The sequence below is a fragment of the Mastomys coucha genome, unplaced genomic scaffold (assembly GCF_008632895.1).
Source record: "Mastomys coucha isolate ucsf_1 unplaced genomic scaffold, UCSF_Mcou_1 pScaffold18, whole genome shotgun sequence".
NCBI classification, from domain to species: Eukaryota; Metazoa; Chordata; class Mammalia; order Rodentia; family Muridae; genus Mastomys; species Mastomys coucha.
The window spans coordinates 57,705,720-57,729,996 of NW_022196900.1; the positions used below are offsets into that span (position 1 = coordinate 57,705,720).

The following is a 24,277-nucleotide window of genomic DNA, read 5'->3' on the forward strand; positions in this document are numbered from 1 at the left end:
AAGGCTTTTCATAGTGATAGGTTTTTGGCAAAAAGGTAAATAATAACTGTCTTATGTGTTAGCATGCACATGCTCTCTAATACGTCAGTGAAAAACTTGGATTGGAATTTCTTTTTTAAGCACGCCAGGCACTTAGAACTTGTAGCCCATGCTGACCTTTATACCATAGTCTCTTCCTCTATCTCCTGTGTCCTGGGATTACAGGCCTGTGCCACCATGTCCAGACAGCCAGACAGCCAGATTTGGATTGAGTTTTGGTATTGCTACTTACTAGCTTTCTGAACCTGGCTAAGTGACTCAGCCGTTTCCTTCTTCTTTTGAGAAACAGCATCTCACTGTGTATGCCATATTAGCCTGGACTCCCTGTGTAGACCAGACTTGGCCTTGAATTCAGAGATTCCCCAGTCTCTGCGTCCTAAATGCCATACGTGACCAAGCCAGACCAGAAAATCTTTTAAACCTCAATTTTCTTGTTTTAAATTTAAATTCTTCTTGGATAAGATACTTTTCTCTTTCTCCTTCTCCTTCTTTTTCTATTTTATTTTATTTTGATTGTTTTTTTGTTTTTCTAGACAAGGTTTCTTGTGTTGTCCTGGCTGTATACTCACTGTATAGACAGACTAAGCTGGCCTTGAATTCAGAGATCCACCAGTCTCTACCTCCCAAGGGCTGGTATTAAAGACCTCTGTCGCCACTGCTGGCTTTCTTTTTACGTTTTTTAAAGAAATAGTCTCACTATGTAGTATAGGCTGGTTTCAAATTTTCTGTGTGATTCAGGCTATCTTCCTGTTTCCATGTGCTTGGATCATAGGTATATGGTATAGTAGCTGGCCATAGAAGTTATTTTAACCTATAAGGTACTTTGTAGGCATGTATATTTTTTAGACCATTATTGTTCACATTTTGGTATCTTTAGTATATAGTAGTAAAGTTTAATTATATAGTATTCGGATTTATTGATGAAACAAACTTAGGTAAAGTGCAGATGGATCAACTGTTTTAGAATTTTCACAAAGAGGGGATTCTAAAAAATTTTTAACTGGTACTTATTTTCATGAATTATTTGGGGTGGTGAGCTATGATAGGCAGTCTGGTCCCTAGTCAATCTCAGGCTTAAAACCCTGGTGACCCAGCAGGTGACCATAGCCTGCAAGGGACTGTAGGTGGTTTGCTATGCTCCTGGGCCTCTGGCTCCTGTCAGGTAGCTACAGCCCCCCACAGCTCCCATAGAGAGGTCTGTGACCATCAGTCATGTTGGAGCAGCACCCCAAGCCCTCCCACATGCACATAAGATATCCCCAAGCTCTCAGACCAAGCCAATGGGAAGTACCTACTGTCAGACCCTGACCCACCACAAAACTGTGTAAGAATCAGTCCAGAAGGAATAAAGGTCTGAGAACGTCTGTCATAAGAACTGTAACACTGCCGCTTGGGAAGAGGTCTGCTCTCCCGAAACGCCACCAGAAGCTCCCCGCCCCCTTCCAAAATCAAATAACCCTTAACCCTAACCCTAACCCTAACCCTAACTCCTGACTGGCTAGTCTGCCTCTCCTTGGCTCAGCCTGACCTGACTCAGTGCAGGGCAACGGGGAGCAACTGAGGTAGTAACTGTGAAGACTGAGGTGGAGCCAGCTATAGCAGCGGAGGCAACTCCCTCCCTTTGCCTGAACCCTTGCACCGAGCCAGAAATCTCCATGAAAAGCCTCCTCCAGTACACAGGCCCACAGAATTATATCTTAAAACTTTTCTGTGGTGTAATATACATTTAAAAGAATAATCATAGCTAACAATATACTTATTATCTAGCTTTAGATGCATTTGCCCTAAACTCTCCCAGAATCAAGACTGTGACTACCCTTCAAGTGATGCTCATGTGCTCAGATTTGCGTGGATGCTTTTGATCTCTCTCCTGAGCTGTAGCCCAGTAGATCCAGCTCTCTACCTGATATGCCTACTTACTGTTGATAGGTGGTTTAGACTGTTCATCTCCAAATCTCACCTAGATTTTTGTTCCCACTTACCTGCCACTCTTCAGTCTGCTGTAGCTTGGTTCATGATAAGTCCCTTCTCTAGTGGCTTTGGACAAAATGTTGGAGTTCTGCTTCCTTTGTCCTCATCTTGGCATCCCATGTGGAAGTTTTGAGTCACTCCTGTTGACAGTTCTTGGAAACTACATGTAACTCTCCCTTCACAATTTGAAACTGCTAACCTTGTCCATGTTAGTGATCTCCAGGTCATTGTTAGAGCCTCCCAGCTGCCCTCTCTGCTTGGATTGTTCCCCTACCATCCATTTCAAGCAGAGGAGCTGGAGAGATCTCAGAACATCTAGCAGTCAGCTAATGCCATTCCTTTGCTTACTTTGCTTCATTGTCATAGAAACAACTCTGGCACCTGTCTGTCCAGCAGCTGCTCAGCACTCTTTGCTAGGCTATGCTGCCAGCTTTCTGTTCCCAGTCATGCCGCTTACCATCTTGGCCTTCAGGGGGTGGGGGGTGGGGGTCAGCTTTATGTTGGAACCTTTCATTCTGACCCTCCTTCTGGAAGTCTCCAGCTTTCGATCTCTTACGATCATGGTCATTGTACTCTGAATCAAAGCTATTAGACAAAAGTTAAAACCCTTGGGAAGATGTCCATTTTAGAGTTCTGGTACCTTATTTGATTTTGGACCCTTCTATATTTTGTATTCTGCAAGGAATTACTTTATCTTTTGCCAGCTGAGTAGATCATTAGAAATGTTATGTTTGTCCAGCATTTCAACTGGCTTTGTCAGTCATTTTGCCAGAATTGAAAGTCTGATTTATTTTTATTAAGCAGTTAAGCTAATTGTTGATTTCTCTGAGTAATTCTGTTTTTCTTTCTTGGATTGAAGGATGGACGGCTACAGACAGGGGATCACATCTTGAAGATTGGTGGTACAAATGTGCAAGGAATGACCAGTGAACAAGTTGCTCAAGTGCTAAGGAACTGTGGGAATTCAGTGAGGATGCTGGTGGCCAGAGACCCTGTTGGTGAAATTGCAGTAACACCTCCTACCCCTGTAGCCTTACCTGTTGCCCTGCCAGCTGTAGCCACGAGGACCCTTGATTCTGTGAGTATAGAAACCGTTCTTACCTCACATGCTACCTGTGATGCAGTGAAGGATAAGAAATCCCCTCAGCTGGATGACCGTACTCGCCTAAGTCACACTTCAGTGCTCATATGTGAAGCAGAGGAGAACCTGTATGAATATTAGACATGTCTGTCTCTCTTTCTTTCACTCCTTCTTGTTGTGGTGTGGTGTGTGTGTGGTGTGTGTGTGGTGTGTGTGAATGTATGTGTGTGTGTGTGTGTGTGTGTGTGTGTGTGAGAGAGAGAGAGAGAGAGAGAGAGAGAGAGAGAGAGAGAGAGGTGCCTTGAAGCCAGACATCACTGTCTTCCTCTGTCACTCTCTACCTTATTTTTGAAACAGAATCTCTAACAGAGTTGAGAGCCCTTCATTTCAACCTGAATGGATGGCCAGCACTCCCCTGGGATCCTGTGTCTACCTCCCCAGAGCTGAGATTCCTGGTATATGCTACCATGCCTGACTTATAGTCTGGCACTAGGGTTATGAACTTTGTTCCTCACACTTGCACAGCAGTGGCATTGCTGACTGAACCATCTTCCCATTCCCCCTCCCTGTCTTCTCTTCCCCATAATAAAAGCAGGAAGGGAAAGTCCCTGTTAGTGACAAATGTAAAGCTAACATTTATCTTCAGAGGTAGCACATAGGTCTTCTGAAAGTTATTTGCTCGCTCTTGCTGGGAGCCAGTTGAACAGGAGTTTTCTATCTGTGATAGAAAAATAGCTACTTTGTTTAATTTCTCCAGGTTGTAGTGATAACTGATTCGTGTTCCCTACATTACTCTACTTCACTGAAGTCATCTCATCCAATGAAGGGCCATAAAGCTCTGTGATGTACAGGACTGCACTCTATTGTTTAGTTTCTGGTGCTGATGCTTTGAATTGAAAAAGTATCATATATATATATATATATATATATATATATATGTATATATATATATATATATATATATGTTAGGCTTATGATTCTTTCAGGAAATACAGTTTGAGGTTTTTCAAAATGGCTGTATTAATTTTCTAGTGTTATGTTACATGTGGGTATACATTTAGCAGCTGAAGCAGTACCTTTGGTTAGTTTGCAATCCTGTAGTTCAGAATTCAGCATGGTCTTGAGCTGGGTTTTCTGCTTAGCTTCTTATAAGGGTAAGTGAAGGTATTGGTTCTTCTGGGCTCTGTTCTTCACATCTGAACTCATGAACCTGTTCAGTGCGGTGGAAGAATGCAGTTCTGTGCTGTAGGAAGGATGGCCTTTTCTTTGTTGGCCTCTAACCAGAATATCTTTCAGTGGACCCTTATGGTCCCCTCGTTCCCATCTTTCTTGTATGACCACTCCACCTTCAAACTACAAGTTGATCTCCTCTGTTTAAAATGTTTTTCCTTGGCCTTTCTGTTACCAGCAGGAGAAAACTCTGCTTTTAGTAGGGTTCTGTATTAGACTAGGCTCACTTGAATGATCTCCCCTTTGTCATGTAATTTTATAAGCACAGGGGTAGGTCCAGGGATCAGGAATCATGGTAACCATCTTAAAATTCGTTTGTCACAGAAAAAACTTGGCAAGCTGGCTGCACAGATTGACTATAGAGGTATGCAACTGAAAATGTAATCATGCCTGTGTTATTTCCCTACAGGACAGTTCTCTTTTTGATACTTACAATGTTGAACTTGTTAAAAAAGATGGACAGAGTCTTGGGATTAGAATTGTTGGCTATGTTGGAACAGCTCATCCAGGTAAATGAATCATTTCTACTTCGTCTTTGGAATAATTATAAAGGATGTTAAGGTTTCTACATAATAAAATTAAGTACCTGCAGACTTTAATTTAAAACTCACAATAAAACCATGAATCTATAATAGCAAGCAGTTACTTTGCAGTGATTAGAGCCACATTTTGTCTCAGTGGTTTAACAGCTGGTTTTATAGTCAGTACCAAAGGAATTTAATACGTAGTCCGTTTGTATCATTTACACTTCTCTTTCCTTTGCTTCTGAAGTAGTTCTGTGTTGAATATTGTGTGACTGTTAACATATTATACAGTATTAAGTCTGGGATAAAGTAAGTTGATCACTGCATATGCTGTATATTGTGAATGATCAAAATGTATTATTTTGTATTTAATTATGAGAAAAGTAAGTATCTTAGTCAGGTCTTCTATTCCTGCACAAGCATCATGACCAAGAAGCAAGTTGGGGAGGAAAAGGTTTATTCAGCTTGCACTTTCACATCGATGTTCATCACCAGAGGAAGTCAGGACTGGAACTCAAGCAGGTCAGGAAGCAGGAGCTGATGCAGAGGCCATGGAGGGATGTTACTTACTGGCTTGCTTCTCCTGGCTTGCTCAGCTTGCTTTCTTATAGAACCCAAGACTTCCAGCCCCGGGATGGCACCACCCACAATGGGCCCTCCCACCCTTGATCACTAATTGAGAAAATGCCTTACAGCTGGATCTCATGGAGGCAATTCCTCAAGGGAGGCTCATTTTTCTGTGATAACTCTAGCTTGTATCAAGTTGACACACAAAACCAGCCAGTACAGTAAGATAGAATAAACATTTTATTAGAACCCCTTTTTCTTTTATATAAAGAGAATTTGGTGTAAGAATACATGATTCAAGTATCTGAATAAAATTTTTTCAGCCATTCCCTTTAAGTTAGCAGTAACTTTCACACTTGTTTTTTTCTTCATTATCAAAGAATTACTAGGTTAAATAAAAGTAAACCTTTATAAAATATTTGATAGTTACATGAAAAATTAGTTATAAGTGGTTTAGTTTTTCTGAAAAGTAGCAAGTATAGAGAGTTAATTGCTTAAAAGGAAATTGTCATCAAGCATGGAGCAGGTGAAGAGGCTAGGAGTATTCCCAGGCCTGAAGGAAACTCATGTCAGACAGCTCAGTTCTGCTTTAGCCTAAGGAAATATCTCATTTCAAAGTTCCGATTCTTCTATGAGCCATCACTTTTTAGGATAAGAATTTAAATAAGTCCCCTAAAAACTGAGTATAAATATAAAAACTAATGTTGCACCAAACGTGTTGAGTCATTATCCCTATCTTCTGCCTTGTTGCAGGACGTGTGGCTGAGTCCCTAAACACATGGCCCAGTGCCTGAGCAGAGTTAGTGAGTGAGAGACAAAGTAGTGTTTTTGTTACTGAGCACAGAAAGGAATCCTTTTACTTATTTACCCTCAGAACCTCTGTGGGCCTGGGTGTTTGGGGAGGGTGAGCAAGTGAGTTAAAAAATGAGACATTTGAAATGTCAACAGGTTTTAAAGCCATGTATACAAGTAACTTGTACTTTGTTGCATTTATTGTTGGACATTTGATGCTGGGGGTTGATCTGGAGTTGTTGGCCTGCTTCTACAGTGTCACTGTAGCAGCTGAGTGAGGTCAAGGATGGTCACTTGAGCTCACAAGTTTGAGGCCATCCTGGTGACACAGGGAACCTTCATCTTAGAACCCAAAACAAACAGAAAAGTCTATTCAGAGAGTGTAATTAAAGTATAAGAACCTTTTAACTACTTAAAGATAACTGAAAATACATGTTTTAGTAGAGAAGCAAGCAACTGTCCTGGCATGGCAAATGAAAGATTGAAGTTGACAGGAAAATTCAGGAAGAAGCATTAAAACTGGTAATGAGAAGGGAGGGGGATTGGATAGGGAAGACACAAGGTGAGACTAAGTCAGCAAAGCACTTGATAGGTGCAATGGCGGACTGGGTCTCAGGCATTGTAGAAGGAATAATGTGGAAGATGATATTGAAAAATATTTTCCTGTTATTGAGGACCTGGGATGTCATTCAGGATTTGTTGTGTGTTCTTATGCTAGCAGTGGGAACTTAATAAAAATCATTAAGAGGTAGTTTTTTAATTTCTCAACTTTCCTTACAGTTCTTTCTCTTGGGAATGTACTTTTTGTATGGTTATCATTTTTGAAGCTATTTATGATTAAATATTTAATTTTACAGTGTGAGGACTGTTTAATGTTGCTGTGTATGTAGACCTCCCATGTAGAGGTCAGAGAACCACTTTTTGTTCTAGGTTCTTCCCACCGTTATGCGTGTTCCTGTGATTGAACTCACATTGCCAGGCCATCTCCCTGCCCCAATTCTAGCTTTTTGAAAGACCACATGTGCTTTTCTTTTTATCTGGATAACATACATGAGCACTGAACTACATATAGGCAAGAATACGTGTGAGTCTTGTCATGATGCTAGTGAAAAATGATGTGCACTTCCGCTGAGTCGGCAGTGTGAGCAGAGGTCCACCAGGGTTCACCTGGCCTTTTGGAGCACAGAACATGCAGAGACATGCAGTCTTGGAGGTTCCATCACTGATTATTTTTCCAGAAGGGTAGTCATCAGTCAACTCACTTTTAATTCAGGTCACTTGTGATGGTGACAGTTTGAAATAATCCATCAATTTCCCTGCATGTGTTCAAAATAGTATTTATGAAGTCTCTACTCAGCCTCTTTAGCTAATTAACCTCTTGATAGGATTTTGTAATCAGGTCCTAATTTTAGCTTTCTTCTTTTTCTGTGTGTCTATGCACCTTCAGGGGAAGCTTCAGGGATTTATGTGAAAAGTATAATCCCAGGCAGCGCTGCATACCACAATGGCCAAATTCAAGTGAATGACAAAATTGTGGCTGTAAGTAATGGCTTTCTAGTGTACATTTGTCACAGGTTAGATAAATGTTTATCTTCTATGATATGCCAGAGAAGAAGATGGGATTCCTTAGTTTAATTTTATAATATTTGTTTGCTTGTTTTAGTTTATGTTTTTATATATATTTTGAGAGAGGGTCTCACTGTATAGCCTTGGCTGGTCTAGAACTTGGTATGTAGACCAGGCTGTCCTTGAATTCTGAGACCCACCTGCCCCTGGCTCTCAAGTGTTCCACCTTGCCTACCTCATAGGGTTTTCAAAAAATCAACTTTATTAGTGCAGTAAAATTACATTGACTTAGGCTTTTACATGTTTTTTTTTTTCTAGTCAAACAAGAAATAGTCCATTAAACATATTTATAGAAAAAAATTGTATGTTTACTTAAATAAATAAATGTATGCATGGAAATGTATCTGAAAGGTGTTTTATGTCCCCTGGGAAACACTCTTTAAGAGTCTGAGCATTTACCCACTTTAAATATAGTGGAGAATTTATTTACCAGTTTTTCTTTTTTTTTTTTTTTGTTTTTTGTTTTTTGTTTTTCAAGACAGGATTTCTTTGTATAGCCCTGGCTGTCCTGGAACTCACTCTGTAGACCAGGCTGGCCTCGAACTCAGAAATCCGCCTGCCTCTGCCTCCCAAGTGCTGGGATTAAAGGCGTGTGCCACCACTGCCCAGCTATGTACCAGTTTCTCTTGCTGCTTTTTTTACTTAAAATAATTTGAGTGCACCAAAAATTGAAATATTTTATGTATTTGAGAATATAACCTTTTGCTAGTTAAAACTAGCTTTGCTTTGCTGTCTGTTCACATTATACACATGCTACACAATGACTTACACAGAACTAGGTGATAATCAGAGTCCATCTAAGGAAGCTCGGCCTTTAGAGATGTCTTCTGTTGATTTGTAGGGTCTGGAGGCCAGTAGAAGTATTGCATGATTGAGGGAAGCTCAAGGAAAGCTCATGGTCTGGCCTGCCTGGCTTCTTGCACATGCATTTTTCAGAACACTAGAAGACCCAATGATGGGAAAATATCACAGAATAATACCACACAGGGATAACACTTCAATATTAGTAATTAATTTTTTATATTTTGAGAATAATGTATAATTATTAACTAGATTTTAAAGCTTTTTAAAGTTTTAAAATTTTGACTATCATTTAAATTAAATCCCTTTGCCTCTGTCAGGCTGATACTTAAAATGTGTGACTTAAGAATATAACATTATAAGATCAAATTTATTTTTTAATTTACATGTAAGTTTGTCAGCAAAGCTAGTTTTTCTTATTCAAACTACTTTCTTGTCTAATATGCACTATTTGGGGGAGTAAAATTAGTTGCCCCATTTTATTCAGCACTGCAGAATTAATAATTGGAGTAGCTGAGAGACATGGTGGATAGTCCAAACTCTAATCCAAGAGGCTGAGGCAGGAGAAACACTGTGAATCTGAGGTTAGTCTGTGCTAGCTACTGAGTTGCCTTCTCTACGCTACATAGTGAGACCCTCTTTCAAAAACCAAAGCAAAGCAAAAATGGTGGTAATTTACTTGCAACTCTGCTCTCTCTCTTGATCTCGTAGGTGGATGGTGTGAATATTCAGGGTTTTGCTAATCAGCATGTTGTTGAAGTGTTGCGGAATGCAGGGCAGGTGGTGCACCTGACCCTTGTTCGAAGGAAACCATCTTTATCTGCTTCTCCATTTGAACAGTCTTCAAGCAGAGGTAATTAATGCTCCTGTCCCTCTCTTCTCCATGGAGTTGGCTTTGGAGGAGCAGCCAGGATTTGGAGATTGGCCAGGGAGTTTGAGTAGGAAACTGTGCTTATCTCGTGTAGTGCAGTAGTGGATAGGTGAGTCAGCTGTCTGCCTTGCTGAGGCCTTTCCCCAGTCTGCTGCAGGACACCGGCCCGACTGACAGGAAGCAAGCACTGACCTAGTGAGCTCACAGCTCTCTAAATGGAGAGAGAAATCACTTCTTGATCTGGGACCCTTCATTTGTCTTATACCTTGACATTTCTTAAGCTTCAGATCCCAGATTGCTTTTAATGATGAGTTTTACCCTAGTTGTCTTTTGGTTAGCCTTTGAAGTATGGTGAGAAAATAAAACAAATTTTTACCAAGAACACTTTTATTAAAAATAATGTTTGTTATCAGTAAGGTTATAAAATGACAAATCTTCATTGCAGAAAAATACACAATTTTTTGGTTATCAGAGGACATTGGGGGGGAACAGTTTTCCCTTTCCACCATATTGGTTCTGGAGATTGAACTAAGGCCAACAGTCTTGGCAGCAAGTGCCTTTACTAGCTGAGCCATCTTTCTGGACAATATTTGGGTCTTTGTGGCACACAGTCACACTGCTGGGTTATTAACATTCTGATGGTACATGTTCCTCTGCTTTCTCAGGAGCTCTGATTGACATTTTATAATTTAAAAAAATATTTTTATTTTCTTTGTATGAGTATTTTTGTTTGCATGTTTGTCTGTGCATCACATATGTGCCAGATGCCTATGGAGGTCAGAAGAGAGAGGGCATCAGATTCTTGGAACTGGAGTTACAGACAGTTTTAAGTTGCCATGTGAGAGCTAGAAATGAAACCCAAGTCCTCTGGAAGAGCAGCCACTGAGTGCTTTAAACTACTGAGCCATCTCCCCAGACCCTCTAATTGGCATTAGAAAGAAACTATTATTAACTCCAGTTTTATCAGGCAGGGTGATGCATATCTTTAATCTGAGCGCTCAGGAGACAGAACCCAGCACATCTCTGAGTTCAAGTCCATCTTGGTCTACATAGCAAGTTCCAGACCAGTCAGAGTAAAATAGTAAGGTGTTGTCTCAAAAAGTAAACAAACTGAAGTTCCAAGGGATCAGAGTGTTCTTTTCTTATCTCCAGGCACCAGGCAGGCCCACAGCATACATATGTACGTGTGGTCAAATCACTTAATACACATAAAATAAAATAATCTCAAAAGAAAGATACATTAGTTACTTTTCTCATTGCTGTGACCAAATACACATCAAGAAGCAGTTTTAGAAAGGAAGGAATGGGGTCAGTCACATTAGATGAATAGCCAGAGATTCCTTTTTGTTGTTGTTGTTTTGTTTTGTTTTGTTTTTGGTAAAGGGTTTTCTCTGTGGACCTCACAGAGATCTGCCTGTTTACACTTCCCTAGTACTGGGATGCATGCGGCCCCACCACTTGGCTAGAGTTTCCTTTCTTAGTCATTCTAAATCCCATCAAATTGACAGCCTAGAGTAATCTTTACACTGTGTATGGGGTCCACACTTTTAATCTCAGCATTCAGAGGCAGGTGGGCCACTATCTACATAGCAAGGTCTAGACCAGCAAGGGCTACATAGTGAGACCCTGTCTTAAAAAGGAAACCAACCTAGGCATGGTGGCATACAGCTTTAGTCCCAGCCCTCAGGAGGCAGAGGAAGGTGGATCTCTAGAGTTTAAGGCTAGCATGGTCTATAGATTGAATTGCTGGACAGCTAGAGCTATGCAGAGAGATCTTGTCTTGAAAAACCAAACCAAACCAAAGAAAACAAAAGACTACCCTTCACAATTGTTGAGTGTTCTTGGGTGCTGTGTGTGTATATTATTGACTAGCCTATCTGTAGAACCTCCCTGTTTTGTGATTGAAACTTCAAGTCACCAACTTCAGTCTCTTCCTTGGAAGCTGTCATTTAACTATTTCTTTGAGTTTGAGTCTACAGAAAGCACAAAGGGTAGAGTGATGCAGTGTTTGTCCTTCTCTCCTGAGCTAATTGTACTTCACAGAGTATCCTCCACACCATCCATGCCTAGCAACCTATTAGACTTCCTTTTAAAGAATCAATAATATTTATTATTTGTATATATGCATTTCATTTATGTATTTATGCTAAGTGTTCACTGAAGTTGTGTCCCTGTCTTGGTATTATAAATAAATAATGCTTCAATTAATGATAGACGGTTCTTATCCTAGTGCTATGTATGCATTTATTTATAGTGTCAGATGATTAATGATCTAAAAAATACTCTGTGAGTGGTTTTAAAGGCTCATGTTACCGTCTCGGGAGATTAATTGGTTGTATGTTTGAGCTCTTTGTTGTTAAAACATTGCAAGCATATAGAGAAAGGAAAAGAGCAGAATGAGCACCCACTCACCTTTACTTATGTCTGACAGTTGTCATCTTCCCATATTTCTTTTGAATCATTTTAGAGTGAGTGGTATAGCAATCCCAAAGATAAGGATGTTTTTAAAACAATAATAATATTACTATAACCAAGAGAAGTAGTAGTAATATCTAATTCTGAATACTTGTATATATTTAAGATTTCCCAGTTGGTGGTTCCAAGGAGATCTCTCTGTGGGTCAGAGGGTAAGAACGCTTGTTGCACAAGCATGAAGACCTGATCCAGATGCCCCAAATACATGCAAGAAACTGAGCGTGGCTGTATATGTGCTTATAAACCAGCACTGTGAGGGATGAAGGCAGGAGGATTGCTGGTGTTTCTTGACTCCTAGCCTAGCTCCAGGTTTCTCGAGAAATCCTACATCAAACGAGTAAGGTGGAGAGAGATGCAGCAAGACACTGCAGTCCCTCTCTAGCCTCCGTGTGCAGGCACACCAGCACCCAGATCGTCTGTGCCTGGTCTCAGAAAAACATGACCCTCAGTGGTAGTGCAGGCAGGAATGTCACCATGGTCGTAGGTGCATCACTGGATACTCTTACCAGGCTTTCCCTCACTACCCTTGATTTTCTGGTCTGTCTCTCCTCACTGTGCCCACATCCTTCTGTTCTCCTTCTCTTCCATTTCTCTACCACATGTGTTCCTCTTAGTGGCCCCAGGGTGTCTCTGTCTGGGCTTGTCTCAGGAGTACTCTTTCCTGCCCATGCAGTGTGGCACTAGGCAGGGGTCATCTTGGGTGTGGTCTGCTTGCCTGAGCCTTTCTGGCACTGGACTGGTGGTTGTCTCAGGCTAGCTCTCTACCTCAGTAGTGCCAGACTGGCCCCAGTGGCCCCAGATGGGGGTTTTCTTCTCTCAGGCTACACCTTGTACTTTTAATAAAAATTCTTTTACAAAGAGCTGGAGAGATGGCTCAGTGATTAAAACTCTTGCTGTTTTACAGAGGTCCCAGATTCAATTTGCAGCATACACACATCATGGTTTATGACCATTCATAACTCTAGTTTTAAGGGATTTGACACCTTTTTCTGTCCTCTGAAGTCAGAAGTCCCACACTTGATGTATATACATGCATGAAAGCAAAAACACTTGTACACACTAAAAAATGATGTATTAAAGTTAAAAAAAATTTTTTTTCAAATGATGGGAATTTTTAAAAAAAATACTGAAACTCTAAAGTGTCGCTTGTGCAGCCTTTCTTCTGTTAAAGAGACACTTAGTGATTTTTCTGGCAACTTTGCTGAACTTTATTTGCTTCAGCTGAGGAAAAGGAGGGCGCCATCTGCACCTAGAGAAGTTCTCCCACCCCAGTCTCTGAACTTGCTACTGTGACGATTCACACGGGCTTGATAGTCCAGCCTGTTTGCATAAGTTGCTTAATACCTGTCTATATCAGCAAGAGCATACAGCCTACTGGTTGTTGCCTTCTTATTTCTTTTCCTTTCTAAGACTATAGTAAATCATCTCTCTCTGGTTTGTCGTGGTTCAACCTTGCTTTTCAGTTTCATTTTCTGTATTTCCTCATTCTTTGAATACTGTCAATCTATCTTTGTGATTAACTACCTCACAGAACACTTTAGTATAAAGGTATCACATGCAGCCAGGTCCCGGGAAAGGCAAATGGGAGTGAAGTAAGCTCATTTGGATGTGGTCCCATCCTCAAAAGGACTAGTGATTTAAGCCACAATTTGTGTTTCAGAAACTGCTGCAGAACCACCTGAAGTACCAGCACTAACAGGATCCCTCAAACCAGAAACTAATTTGAGTATGGAAGCAGAGGAAATTGGAGAAAGACTGGACACTGTACAAGCCTTAGAAAAACCAGGTAGGCCCAAAGCCTTTACTTTGGAGTACTCCAACCTGTTTGTTTATTAACAGCTATTTCTTCTCTATAGTTAATATTGTGTAGCATCCACAGAATCAGACTCAGACCTATGCAATAAAGGCAATGTTACGTGAAGAACTTTGTAAAGTTATAAATAGTCTAACAACCAGGTAGCATCCAACAACCCATATAAAAGCAGTTTAGATCTGATGGACGCTCATACTGTAGAGACATCTTAGCAATTTAAGATGGGCTATTTTTCTAGGCATGTACTGTCATTGTAGAGTACTTGCCTAGTGTGGATGAAGCTCTAGGTTCAATCCTTAGTAGTACCACCAACCTTAGGTTCAGTCCCTAGTACTGACACCAACCTCACATTCCACCCCCCAAATTTAAATAAAATGGGGTATTTTGAATGTAATCTTAACAGCCTTTAGATATTTGGTAGTAGAGCACCAAATGTATTTTTGTTTAATTGTGTTTCAAATGCATATTTATTAATATGTAATAACTAATAGCATTTTAATCACTATACATTCTTATTTAGATTAAGATGTATTCTTAAATAATAATAGTTTAAATATATATTGTATTTAATAAATATAAATTGGATTTAAATCTAAATATTTTATCTATCCATTTACATTATCTATCATCTATGTCATCTGTCTGTTTATCTGTGTGTGTGTTTCCTCTTCATGAAAGTTAGTAACATGATTTTTCATATATTGCATGAAATGACTAGGCTGCTTCATATCTGTTTTTGAATTGTTTCCAAATTTGACCTTTGATACTTTGACACTTTAGTTGTCATGGGGACTCCCTTCTGCAAACAGAGTTTTAGCTTGGTTCCTTCTACAGAGGTCCTCAGATAAATGAAACTTCTTGAAATAGTTGTTACATTCATGTTCCAGAGAAGCTGGCTTTTGCCTTTTTTTATGTTCGGAAAGGTAGCCAGAAGGAAGGTAGTAATGTCTCACTCAGCATAAAGGGTTAGGAGCTCCCGACCCCTCTGCATCCACTAGAGTGATGAACTGCGACTCTTGAATTTAGGTGAGCTCAGATAAATATCAAAGGTTACTAGGTGAAAATCAAATAATCTTGAAATTAGAAATCATCTTAGAAGTATTTTATCTCATTACTGTTGTCATTGTTTTGTTTGTTTTTGAGAAAAGACGTTACTGTATAGCACAGGCTAGCCTAGGACTCACAGCACTCCTCTCTCCACTTCCCCTTGCTGTGTACTATATAGCACAGGCTAGCCTAGGACTCATAGCACTCCTCTCTCCACTTCCCCTGTGCTGTGTACTATATAGCTCAGGCTAGCCTAGGACTCACAGCATTCCTGCTTCCACTTCCCCTGTGCTTTAGGTATGTTTTTTTTCCCTTTTCTCCCCTTTTCCCCACGATAGCCCCCCCCACCCCCAGTGGGATTTCACAATGTAGCCCTGACGACCTGAAACTTACTATGCAGACCAGGCTAGCTTCAAACTCAAAGAGGTCTGCCTGCTGCTGCCATCTTCCCAGTGCTGGGATTAAGCATGTACACTACCACGTGGACACAGAATTGTACTCATGTTTTTAAAATGAATTTCACTGCGTTTTTCCATGCATGTGTATAATTTCAGTTTGCATGTATGCCCGCCTCTCCTGGCTGTTGTGTCCACTGAGTCTCTCTTAACTGCATGATGAGCATAGCCTTGTTATAGCCTTCTGTGCCTGTTTTGTTTTGTTTAGTTTTGTTTTTTGAGTTGCTGCACGTAGAGCAGCCTCCTTCCTCTGGCCTTTGAGCTGTGCTTTAAAACACGCAGTTGTCTGTGTTGTCAATGTGTGCCTGAAAGGTAAAAACAGCCCCACGGGAGTGGGTGAAGTGGCAGTGTTTCACTCCTGTGAACCTTCTGCCGTTCTGCCTCCTACTACTGTTTGTAAGCACAGAGTTCTCTCAGTGCATTACAGATTTTGTTCAGAGTCATTAAGCAGATATGAAACTACACCTGAAAGAAACTGAACAGGCAAACTGTTGAATCTTTTAAAGATTTTGGTAATGGGGTTGGAAAGATGGCATAATGGGTAAAGTACTTGCTGTGAGCCTGAAACCCAAGATTAATTCCCAGAACCCCTGGAAGGTAGGAGAAAACCAGCTCTGCAGAAGTTCTTGGACATCCACATGTGTGCTGTGGCTTGTAGGACATGCCCCTCCCCAGCAAGTCTCCCTCACCTCAAATACTGAGAAACTAAGAACAAAAAAGGAAACTGGTAAGAACTCATATTTCCATAAGGAAATATTCACAAGGAGCGCATTCTACCCAAATGATTTTGGTACTTGTTTTAATAAGATCTTTGATTAGCTGCCCCCAGACATAATCTAGGTAACATAGTTATTTCCTGGATGTTCTTTTGTAAGTGGAGTAATTTAAGTTCTTTAGTGTGCATTAGTCTTAGTCTCTGAGTCTAAGGCTAGCCTATTTAACTTAATGATTTGTAATATGTAATTAAGTATTCTGTGCAGCCAGAGTGAGTGGTTCTGAAGCTGAAAGGGCTGAGCCTGCATGTTACCTCTGACTGTAGGCGGATGGTTATGTCACTTGGGATGAGTGTTCTCCGACATGTCCAGTCTTACAGCAGACATGAGAAACTTAACTTAAAACAGCCTGGGACCTTTTCATCCTCTGCCTTTGGTGTGGATGTAGGCGGAGGTGATAGTTTTAGTACCTAGACTTTTATCTGTCACGTATTCTTCAGACTGCTCGCTGCTCTGAGAGTCTGGTAAAGATTGTATGGAGAAGAGGCCTGGCACTTCAGATCTGTCTTAACCTTTAAAATGATCTCACCTGAACAACAGTGGCATCATTAGGTCAGGAGCACTGTAAAGATACCAATATCCTAGTAATTAAGCAGTAACAAAAAGCTGATGTAAAACCAAGCTGCTATCTGATAAAGCTGAGGTTTTAGCTGGCCAGCCTCTCTCTGTCTGTCCTGGCATGTGGGAACCTGGCTGTGTTGTTTAGTGGTCTTGTTGATTACAGTGATGGCTCTGTACACATTTACAGTCCCCATGAAGAGGCAGAATGGTACTGCTCTGAAAAGATTAATCAGGGCTGGCGAGATGGCTCAGCGGGTAAGAGCACTGACAGCTCTTCTGAAGGTCCTGAGTTCAAATCCTAGCAACCACATGGTGGCTCACAACCACCCGTAATGAGATCTGACGCCCTCTTCTGGTGCGACTGAAGACAGCTACAGTGACTTACGCTGGTGTGAGCAGGGCCAGAGTGAGCGGGGCCAGCAGAGGTCCTGAGTTCAGTTCCCAACAGCCACACACATGATGGCTCATGCCCATCTGTACAGCTACAGTGTACTCATACACATAAAATAAATAAAATAAATCTTTAAAAAAAAAAAAAAAAGAAAAGATTAATCAAATCTGTGCAAGACCAACAAATAAAACTAAGCCAGGCATATAGGATATCTATGTAGAAACTATGTATTCAAATTTCACTTATAATTCATCACTTCTCCTTCCCTTTAAAACATCCTGAACAAAAGACCCTTTACAAAAAAGCCACAGGTGGTTTTCCATTTTCTATTAGTCGTGTAAGTCACTTTGATTTACACTACCAGGTAGATTTAAATGAATACATTTTCCTCTTACCTCATTTCCCTTTTACCTACCAAAGCTGAGCTGTTATTGAAGAATTTATTAGTTAAGTATGTTTGGCTCACAGTAGCTTCAACATTCTTTTTCTTGTAGATGTATATCCAGAGAAAGTCCCAGGCTCTCCAGAAAATGAGCTGAAATCCAGATGGGAAAACCTACTGGGCCCAGATTATGAAGTAATGGTATGATTTAAAAAAATATTTTAATAGAAAGTTTCATTTCATGTTATTCTCCTAACACTATAATTTAAAATATGAGAGTCAAAGAAGAAACAAGCTGCCTTTATTGTTTTCTTCCTGTCTTTCTTTCCAATTAGAGCAATCAATCAATTTTTAAAGCATTTTAAGCTATAAGAACAATTAAGGATTGTACACAAACTTCAGTTACAATTATCAGACACTCAGTTCGTGTTGAAGCCATTTAAGTCAACAAGAGACAGGAGTACATTAGGAGGGTGAGAGCTTGCCTGTAAATTTATAACTCAAATCAGCTGCTTAAAATGGCTGGCATCTTTATGATTGCTTTTATGACCTGTTTGTTTTATCGTACACTGAAAGAGCTGTGGATATTAGTCCTATGTTTCACAGAGAATCTTACAGCTTTATGAGAAAAATGAAAGAATCATTATCAAATGTATTTAGAAGAACAGGAAGTAATTTAGGTGAGGCATGAGGTTATACTGCCAGCAGGCCGTTAGACTTCCTTTCACCTGTTATTACATTTGGCCAGTAAAGGGTTGGTTACACGTCCCCCAGTGAATCCACTTGAAAGCAGAAAACTGTGTTAGAAAAATCTCATTGCTGTTCATCAAACATGTCAATAAATATCTACTGTCTTTCCTATTCTCTTTTTTGAGACGAGGTCTTGGTATGTAGCTCTGACACATATTCTTATGTATATGATCATTAATATTGGCTTGTCATCAGTGCCAGACACTTTATTTCTGATTTTGGATGTCTGGCACTGTCACTAGAGAAGTTTTAGGTAGTTAAGTCACACGGTTGTTTTCTGCTCATTCTGGGCCTTTATGTTAGCTCTTGTAGCTACAGGGTCTCCAGTCCCTAGAACACTGTCACTAGGCCGCTACCTAGACACTCATGCTTTCTTTTCCTTCACTGGTATATGCTCAGCGAATACATGGCTCACCAGTTATATCACGGGGTCTTTATTTTTGTTTTTTTGGTTTTTTTGTTTGTTTGATTTTTTGGTTTTTGTTTATTTGTTTGTTTGTTTTCTTTCTTTGAGACAGGGTTTCTCTGTATAGCCTTGGCTGTCCTGGAACTCACTCTGTAGACCAGGCCGGGCTTGAACTCAGAAATCCGCCTGCCTCTGCCTCCCAAGTGCTGGGATTAAAGGAGTGCGCCACCACCGCCCAGCTATTTTTGTTTTTTTGATACAGGGTCTAATATAGCCTAAGCGGTCCTCAAACTTGCTGTGTGGCTAAGAATGACCTGGAACTTGTGACCTTCTTTCATTTCCAATTGTGGAATTACAGACATGAACTCTCATGTCTCATTTATGAGAACTCAAACTCAGGGCTTTCTGCATGCTAGCCAAGCTTTTCACTGTCATTTGCGTGTGTATGTAAAAGTTTTATTCTCTATATATCAGATTTTTGTATATCACATGGTAAAGTAGAGGCTAAATGGGAGAGAGAATTTAAGTTGGATATCAGTGATCCCTTTAAAGTTGTAGGGATACAAGGGGAAGCTTGGAAGGGCGAGTGGTGGACAAGTGAGTGGGTGAACGCACACACTGCACTGTTCCTTATTGTGCTTTCCTCCAGAGTCCTGCTGGCTGCCTGATGGTTTTTGGTTTTGGTTTTGGGTTTTTTTTTTTGTTTTTGGTTTTTTTTTTTTTTTTTTTTTTTTGGTGGAGGAAAGGGTAGTGATGACAGGGTTTTGTGTATGGTAGCCTAAAGCTCTATAGCTGAGGCTGGCCTTGAACTCCTCCTGCCACCGCCTGCCACCATCTCCTCCATGACTGACTTACAGAAGTTGAGACCTCAGCTTGAAATTTTAAAATGGCAATGCTCTTAGTTTGTCAGGAGTAAAATCTTTTAATACTCTATACTGTGATTGTGTGTGCGAATATCGGTGTACGTGTACAGGTCAGGGACAACTTTCAGGAGTCTGGTTTCTTCTACCTTTGCATTTGTTTTAAAGATCACACTCAGCTCATTAGGCTTGTGAGCAAGAGGTTTTCCCTGCTGAGCTATTTTAAAAAATACTTTTCTGTATAAATCCTTGACTGAGTGTGTGTGGGTGTGTGTGTGACACACCCACACCCACACCATTTTTGTGCTTGGTGCCCATAGGGGCCGGAAGACAGTGTCAGAGTCCTTCGAACCAGAGTTACAGATGGTTGTGAGCCACAATGGGGGTCTGGAAATCAAACCCAGGTCCTCTGTAAAAAACAAAATAAAATGAAATAAACATGCTTTTAACTGCTGAGTCATCTTTCCAGCCCCCTGCTTAGTCATATTGGTAGTCCAAGAATAAAATTTTTATTAAAATTTGAGGGATCGCAGAATATAAAGTTGGTATAGTTAGATAGACCATCATATCTGTTTGGTCCATGTTTATGAATTCCACGTTCTCACTGTGTTTTAAACACATTTGAGGAAAAATTTTCATCATAACTGAACAGGTACAAACTTGTTTCACATCAACATTCCTCAACAATATATTGAGACATGTTTATGTAGCATTTTCCGTAGGTATCATAAGTAAGTTAGAACTGGATTCAGTGCAAATACCTAGTATACTTTCATAAAGGTTTGATCAACCCTTCAATACCAAAAGATGATTGTGTGTGTGTTGTTCAAATAATAGTCTGGGTTTTATTGGTAGACAATCTGTGGAAATGAATTCCATGCAAGGAAAAGTACTTCATTAATGACTTATGTCTGTTAATAAAATACAGCCCATGTAAAAAGAGGACAAGATACCAGTTTACATATCACCTTCAGTTCAACTTGTGAATGATGTAGGATGCAGAGACTAGTGTAGTGAATACAGAAACGCAAATGTGCTGCTAAGCGCTGCTTACGGATGTTAGAAATACTGGGTAGAGATGGTTAGATTACTCATCAGTGTGCTAAGTTTGCTGATAAATTTGAGAATGTGAAGGAGCAAATGAAATTACACTCATACAAATATGGAGATGATCTTTTTCTAATTCTAGGTAGCCACTTTGGACACACAGATCGCAGATGATGAAGAGCTACAGAAATACTCAAAGGTAGGCACTTGGCTTAAAGCTGCGCCGCTGTGGTGAGCTTTCTTTACATTCTTGCTGAAGAAGCTAAGTGGCATGACCTAAAGCCTCCAGAACTTCATCATACATGTGTTCCAGAAGTGAGCAAGGCTCTCAGGAATAACAGGTACAAATGATTAGATAAGGCTGGAAAGAACGTGGAATCCTTATGCCATTTCCAGAAGCCAAAAGCCCAAGGTTTGACTGGCACAGTAGCCATGAAGGTGACAGGTGAGAGGGTTAGCTCCTCAGGTGCTGTATAGAGGCTTCTGGGAAGGGTTTTCTACAGTCTGGAACAGAGATAGGATTTGAAAAACATAATGTCAGTCGGGCGGTGGTGGCACACACCTTTAATCCCAGCACTTGGGAGGCAGAGGCAGATAGATTTCTGAGTTTGAGGCCAGCCTGGTCTACAGAGTGAGTTCCAGGATAGCCAGAGCTATACAGAGAAACCCTGTCTCGAAAAAATCAAAAAAAAGAAAAACATAATGTCTGGATGTCTAGGGACAGAAAACATGGTTGACTTTCTGAGTATGTTGTTCTTGCCAATCTATCAGAAATAATCACTGTGGAGAGCATGCAGTTATATAATTTGGGTAGATTCTGTCTTCTCCTTATAGAATAATTTGTAGTTTTTATCCTAGACAATCAGAACCACACTGATTAAACTAGAAAACCTTTTAAATGGCCTTCACAATAAATAATAGAAAAGGAAGGATTGATCTTTTCCCAGAGTTTCAGAAACACTATTGCATTCCTCCATGGACCCCAGCGCTGAGACCACCTTAGACACTCCATTCAGAGGCAGTGTTTAAAGTGAGTTCTTTCGGGGCTGGAGAGTGGGGCCATTGGGTAAGAGCGTGTGCTGCTTGCTGTTCAGAACACCCAAGTTCTGTTCCCAACAACCAGGTTGGGTGTTTGTACCTTCAGCTCTAGAGGACCTTTGCCTTCCTGTGGCCTCCATGAGTACACATGTGCGCACACACACGCACACACACACACACAAGTAAGTCTTTAGAAAGAATGAGTTATCTGTCTCATGTAGATTTCTTAAGTTAAATATCTGTTGAGGTAGTTTTACTGTTTCTTCCTTTGCATATGTGGTAATTTGCCTCCACAGTTGTTTACCATTTGTGCTGCTATTTTAGATGTGTGTGTATATATGTGTGTGTACATGTGCTATCAGGCCTCATATCATGGTGCAGAGATCAGAGGACAACTTCCCAGATCTGGTTCTCTCCTGCCACCTTGTGGGAACTGAGGATTGAACTCTTATCATTAGGCCTATAAGGAAGCCCCTTTCTTTATATGCTGAGCTGGCTTGCTGGTCATTGTTTTATGTGGTTGGATTCTCAAGGCTAATAGTGGAGAATATTTCTTTCCTTCCTAACTCAGCTGCATTTTAAGTCAATTCCTCATGGAAGCCATGTCTCCTCAGATTCACAATGTAAAATTAACATTGCTCTTTTCAGCTACTTGTTAACTACGTACAGTGTCATCTTTCTGACAGTAGTTGTTCATTAGTAAATCCATCTAAAGATGTTGAGAGATATTTTATTTAGAGCGGGGATAAAGCATGTAATAACCCATCTTAGTTCAGTAGTTACTTTACTATTCACAGTATTTCTAATTAGTTTTAAACCTCCTTTGTCATATAGCTGTAGATCTTTAAAGAGCCTTTGGCTTTAAAACATGCCTCAGACCAGGCTCAGTTCATCAGACCGCCTGCCTTTTGGCATTCCCATGACAAAAAGCATAAGGTCAGTATCCTAATAGTCTCTAACAATCAGAGAGGGACACAAAGCCTGTCCTGTGTGTATTTTAAAGGATGGGATTCTGCAGGCAGATGCTGTTATAATGCCCTCGTTCCCCCGTTCCCTGCTGCCATTTTACCCCTCCCTTACCCACACAGCCTCTGTGCTATGTCCAGTTGTGTCCAGTCAATGACATAAGAAGATGGAAAGACCTTGGGAACCACATTCTAAAATGCTGCCCATGCATTCAGCTGTTCATTTGTGAGATACTAATAGGCTCTCTGCCATGTGCTCTAGTGTACAATGGGTTCTAGATGAGAACAAACCAGAAAATGGTCCTTACATTGTTATATTACTGAAAGAACAACAATAAGAATTAGTCACTTTCTAGAGATAATGCGACCTGAGACTATTAGGTAAGGCAAGTAGTTAGGGAAACAAATGGCTAGCATTTAGACATGAAAGGCTTCTTAAAGGTGGGGACATTTAAAAATCGTCATCCTTTATACCTCTGAGTTGTCACTGTGGTGAATTCCTGCCTCATTGCCCTGGCTGGTGAGGACTTCTGTTCACCTGTTTCTGCTTCCTAAGGGACTCAGATTTCATCCACATATGCTCTGGGTTTAGAAGTACTATAAGTAAAGAAATTCTGTTAACAGAACTGGGCAATACTACTTTTTTTTTTTTGTCTTGTTTTTTTATTCTTTCAAAGATTTAATTATTGACCTTTAAAGTGGACATGACATGAAGGATAACTTAAGTAGGAAGACTGCATAGAACCATATATTTAAAAATACCATGATAAGCTGAGGAGAGTTGCAGACCTGGGAGACTGAGGCAAGAGGGTTGCCTCAGGTTCCAGGCCAAGTTTGGATAGATAGGAGACCCCCAAAAAGAAGTAAGTCAGTGCTATAATGAAACCCATTACTTTGTATACTCAGTTCAATAAATAAATGAGGGGAAAAGACCAGCCCATCAGGGTTCAGTGGAACTCTATGCATTGCATAGCCCAGGCAAACGTGTGCAAGGCATCGTAGAGGGTGTTGCCTGTCAGTTTCCAATTGCTGCTCCCATGTTGCCATTTGTATTTTAGTAAAACTTATTTTTCAGGTGTAAAAAGTTTAATTTCTTCCATGAAACATATATTATTCAGAATAAACAGCAATGGTTAGGGAAATTGAAAATAATATGTACAGTTTTTAAAAGTTATCTTATTCACCTGTCTTTGAAAAAGTGGTTATCTTTTTTGTTTTCTTACAAGATTAATTTTCAAACATATGGATCTATGCTGTCTTCCTACTTAAGTTACCCTTTATATCCCCTTTAAAAATCAATGAGTAAATCTTTGAAAGAGTAAAAAATAAAATCCAAAGTAGTTATTTTCTTTTCATGTTGTATTAATTTTCAATTGATGTACACAAACTTTCATTCTGAGGTGTATATGTATACAATGTGTAATGTATATGTTCATGAATGTATAATATATTGTATACTTTAGTTACCCTAGTGTTGTGTAACATTGGACTTCCTTCTCTATTTGTCACCCATTTGTTTATTCTCTCTAGTGACCTCTATTCTATTTTCTCCTCAATGTCATAAGCTGATTTAGAAGAGTCCATTTTGGAGACAGGGAGACAAGGAATGGCTGAACTTGTTCTTGAAAAGAAAAATGTGGCTAGCTGGGACCTAAGCAACAGCCCCACTGTGGCAAAGGACTCGAATGGGGAGGAATAAAAGGGATTTCATCCATCTGGGTCAAACTTAAAAATGGGAAAATGCTAAGTGAGGTTCCTGAGAAATGCAGAGTGGTAGGCATGGACTTTGTCCTAGCTACCAGGGCCCGGCAA

At 40.2% G+C, this 24,277-nt stretch overlaps 1 protein-coding gene across 5 annotated transcripts in view; it reads left to right on the forward strand.

Annotated features, from left to right (window-relative positions):
* Positions 1-24,277, forward strand: part of Patj (PATJ crumbs cell polarity complex component) — a 314,427-nt gene that overhangs the window by 24,630 nt on the left and 265,520 nt on the right. For all 5 annotated transcript variants that reach the window (XM_031377903.1, XM_031377900.1, XM_031377901.1 and 2 more), the window contains exons 8-14: positions 2,870-3,088; positions 4,731-4,830; positions 7,652-7,743; positions 9,343-9,484; positions 13,638-13,763; positions 17,512-17,600; positions 20,605-20,661. In XM_031377903.1, coding sequence (XP_031233763.1) covers positions 2,870-3,088; positions 4,731-4,830; positions 7,652-7,743; positions 9,343-9,484; positions 13,638-13,763; positions 17,512-17,600; positions 20,605-20,661 — 825 coding nt within the window. The remainder of the gene's footprint in view (positions 1-2,869; positions 3,089-4,730; positions 4,831-7,651; positions 7,744-9,342; positions 9,485-13,637; positions 13,764-17,511; positions 17,601-20,604; positions 20,662-24,277) is intronic.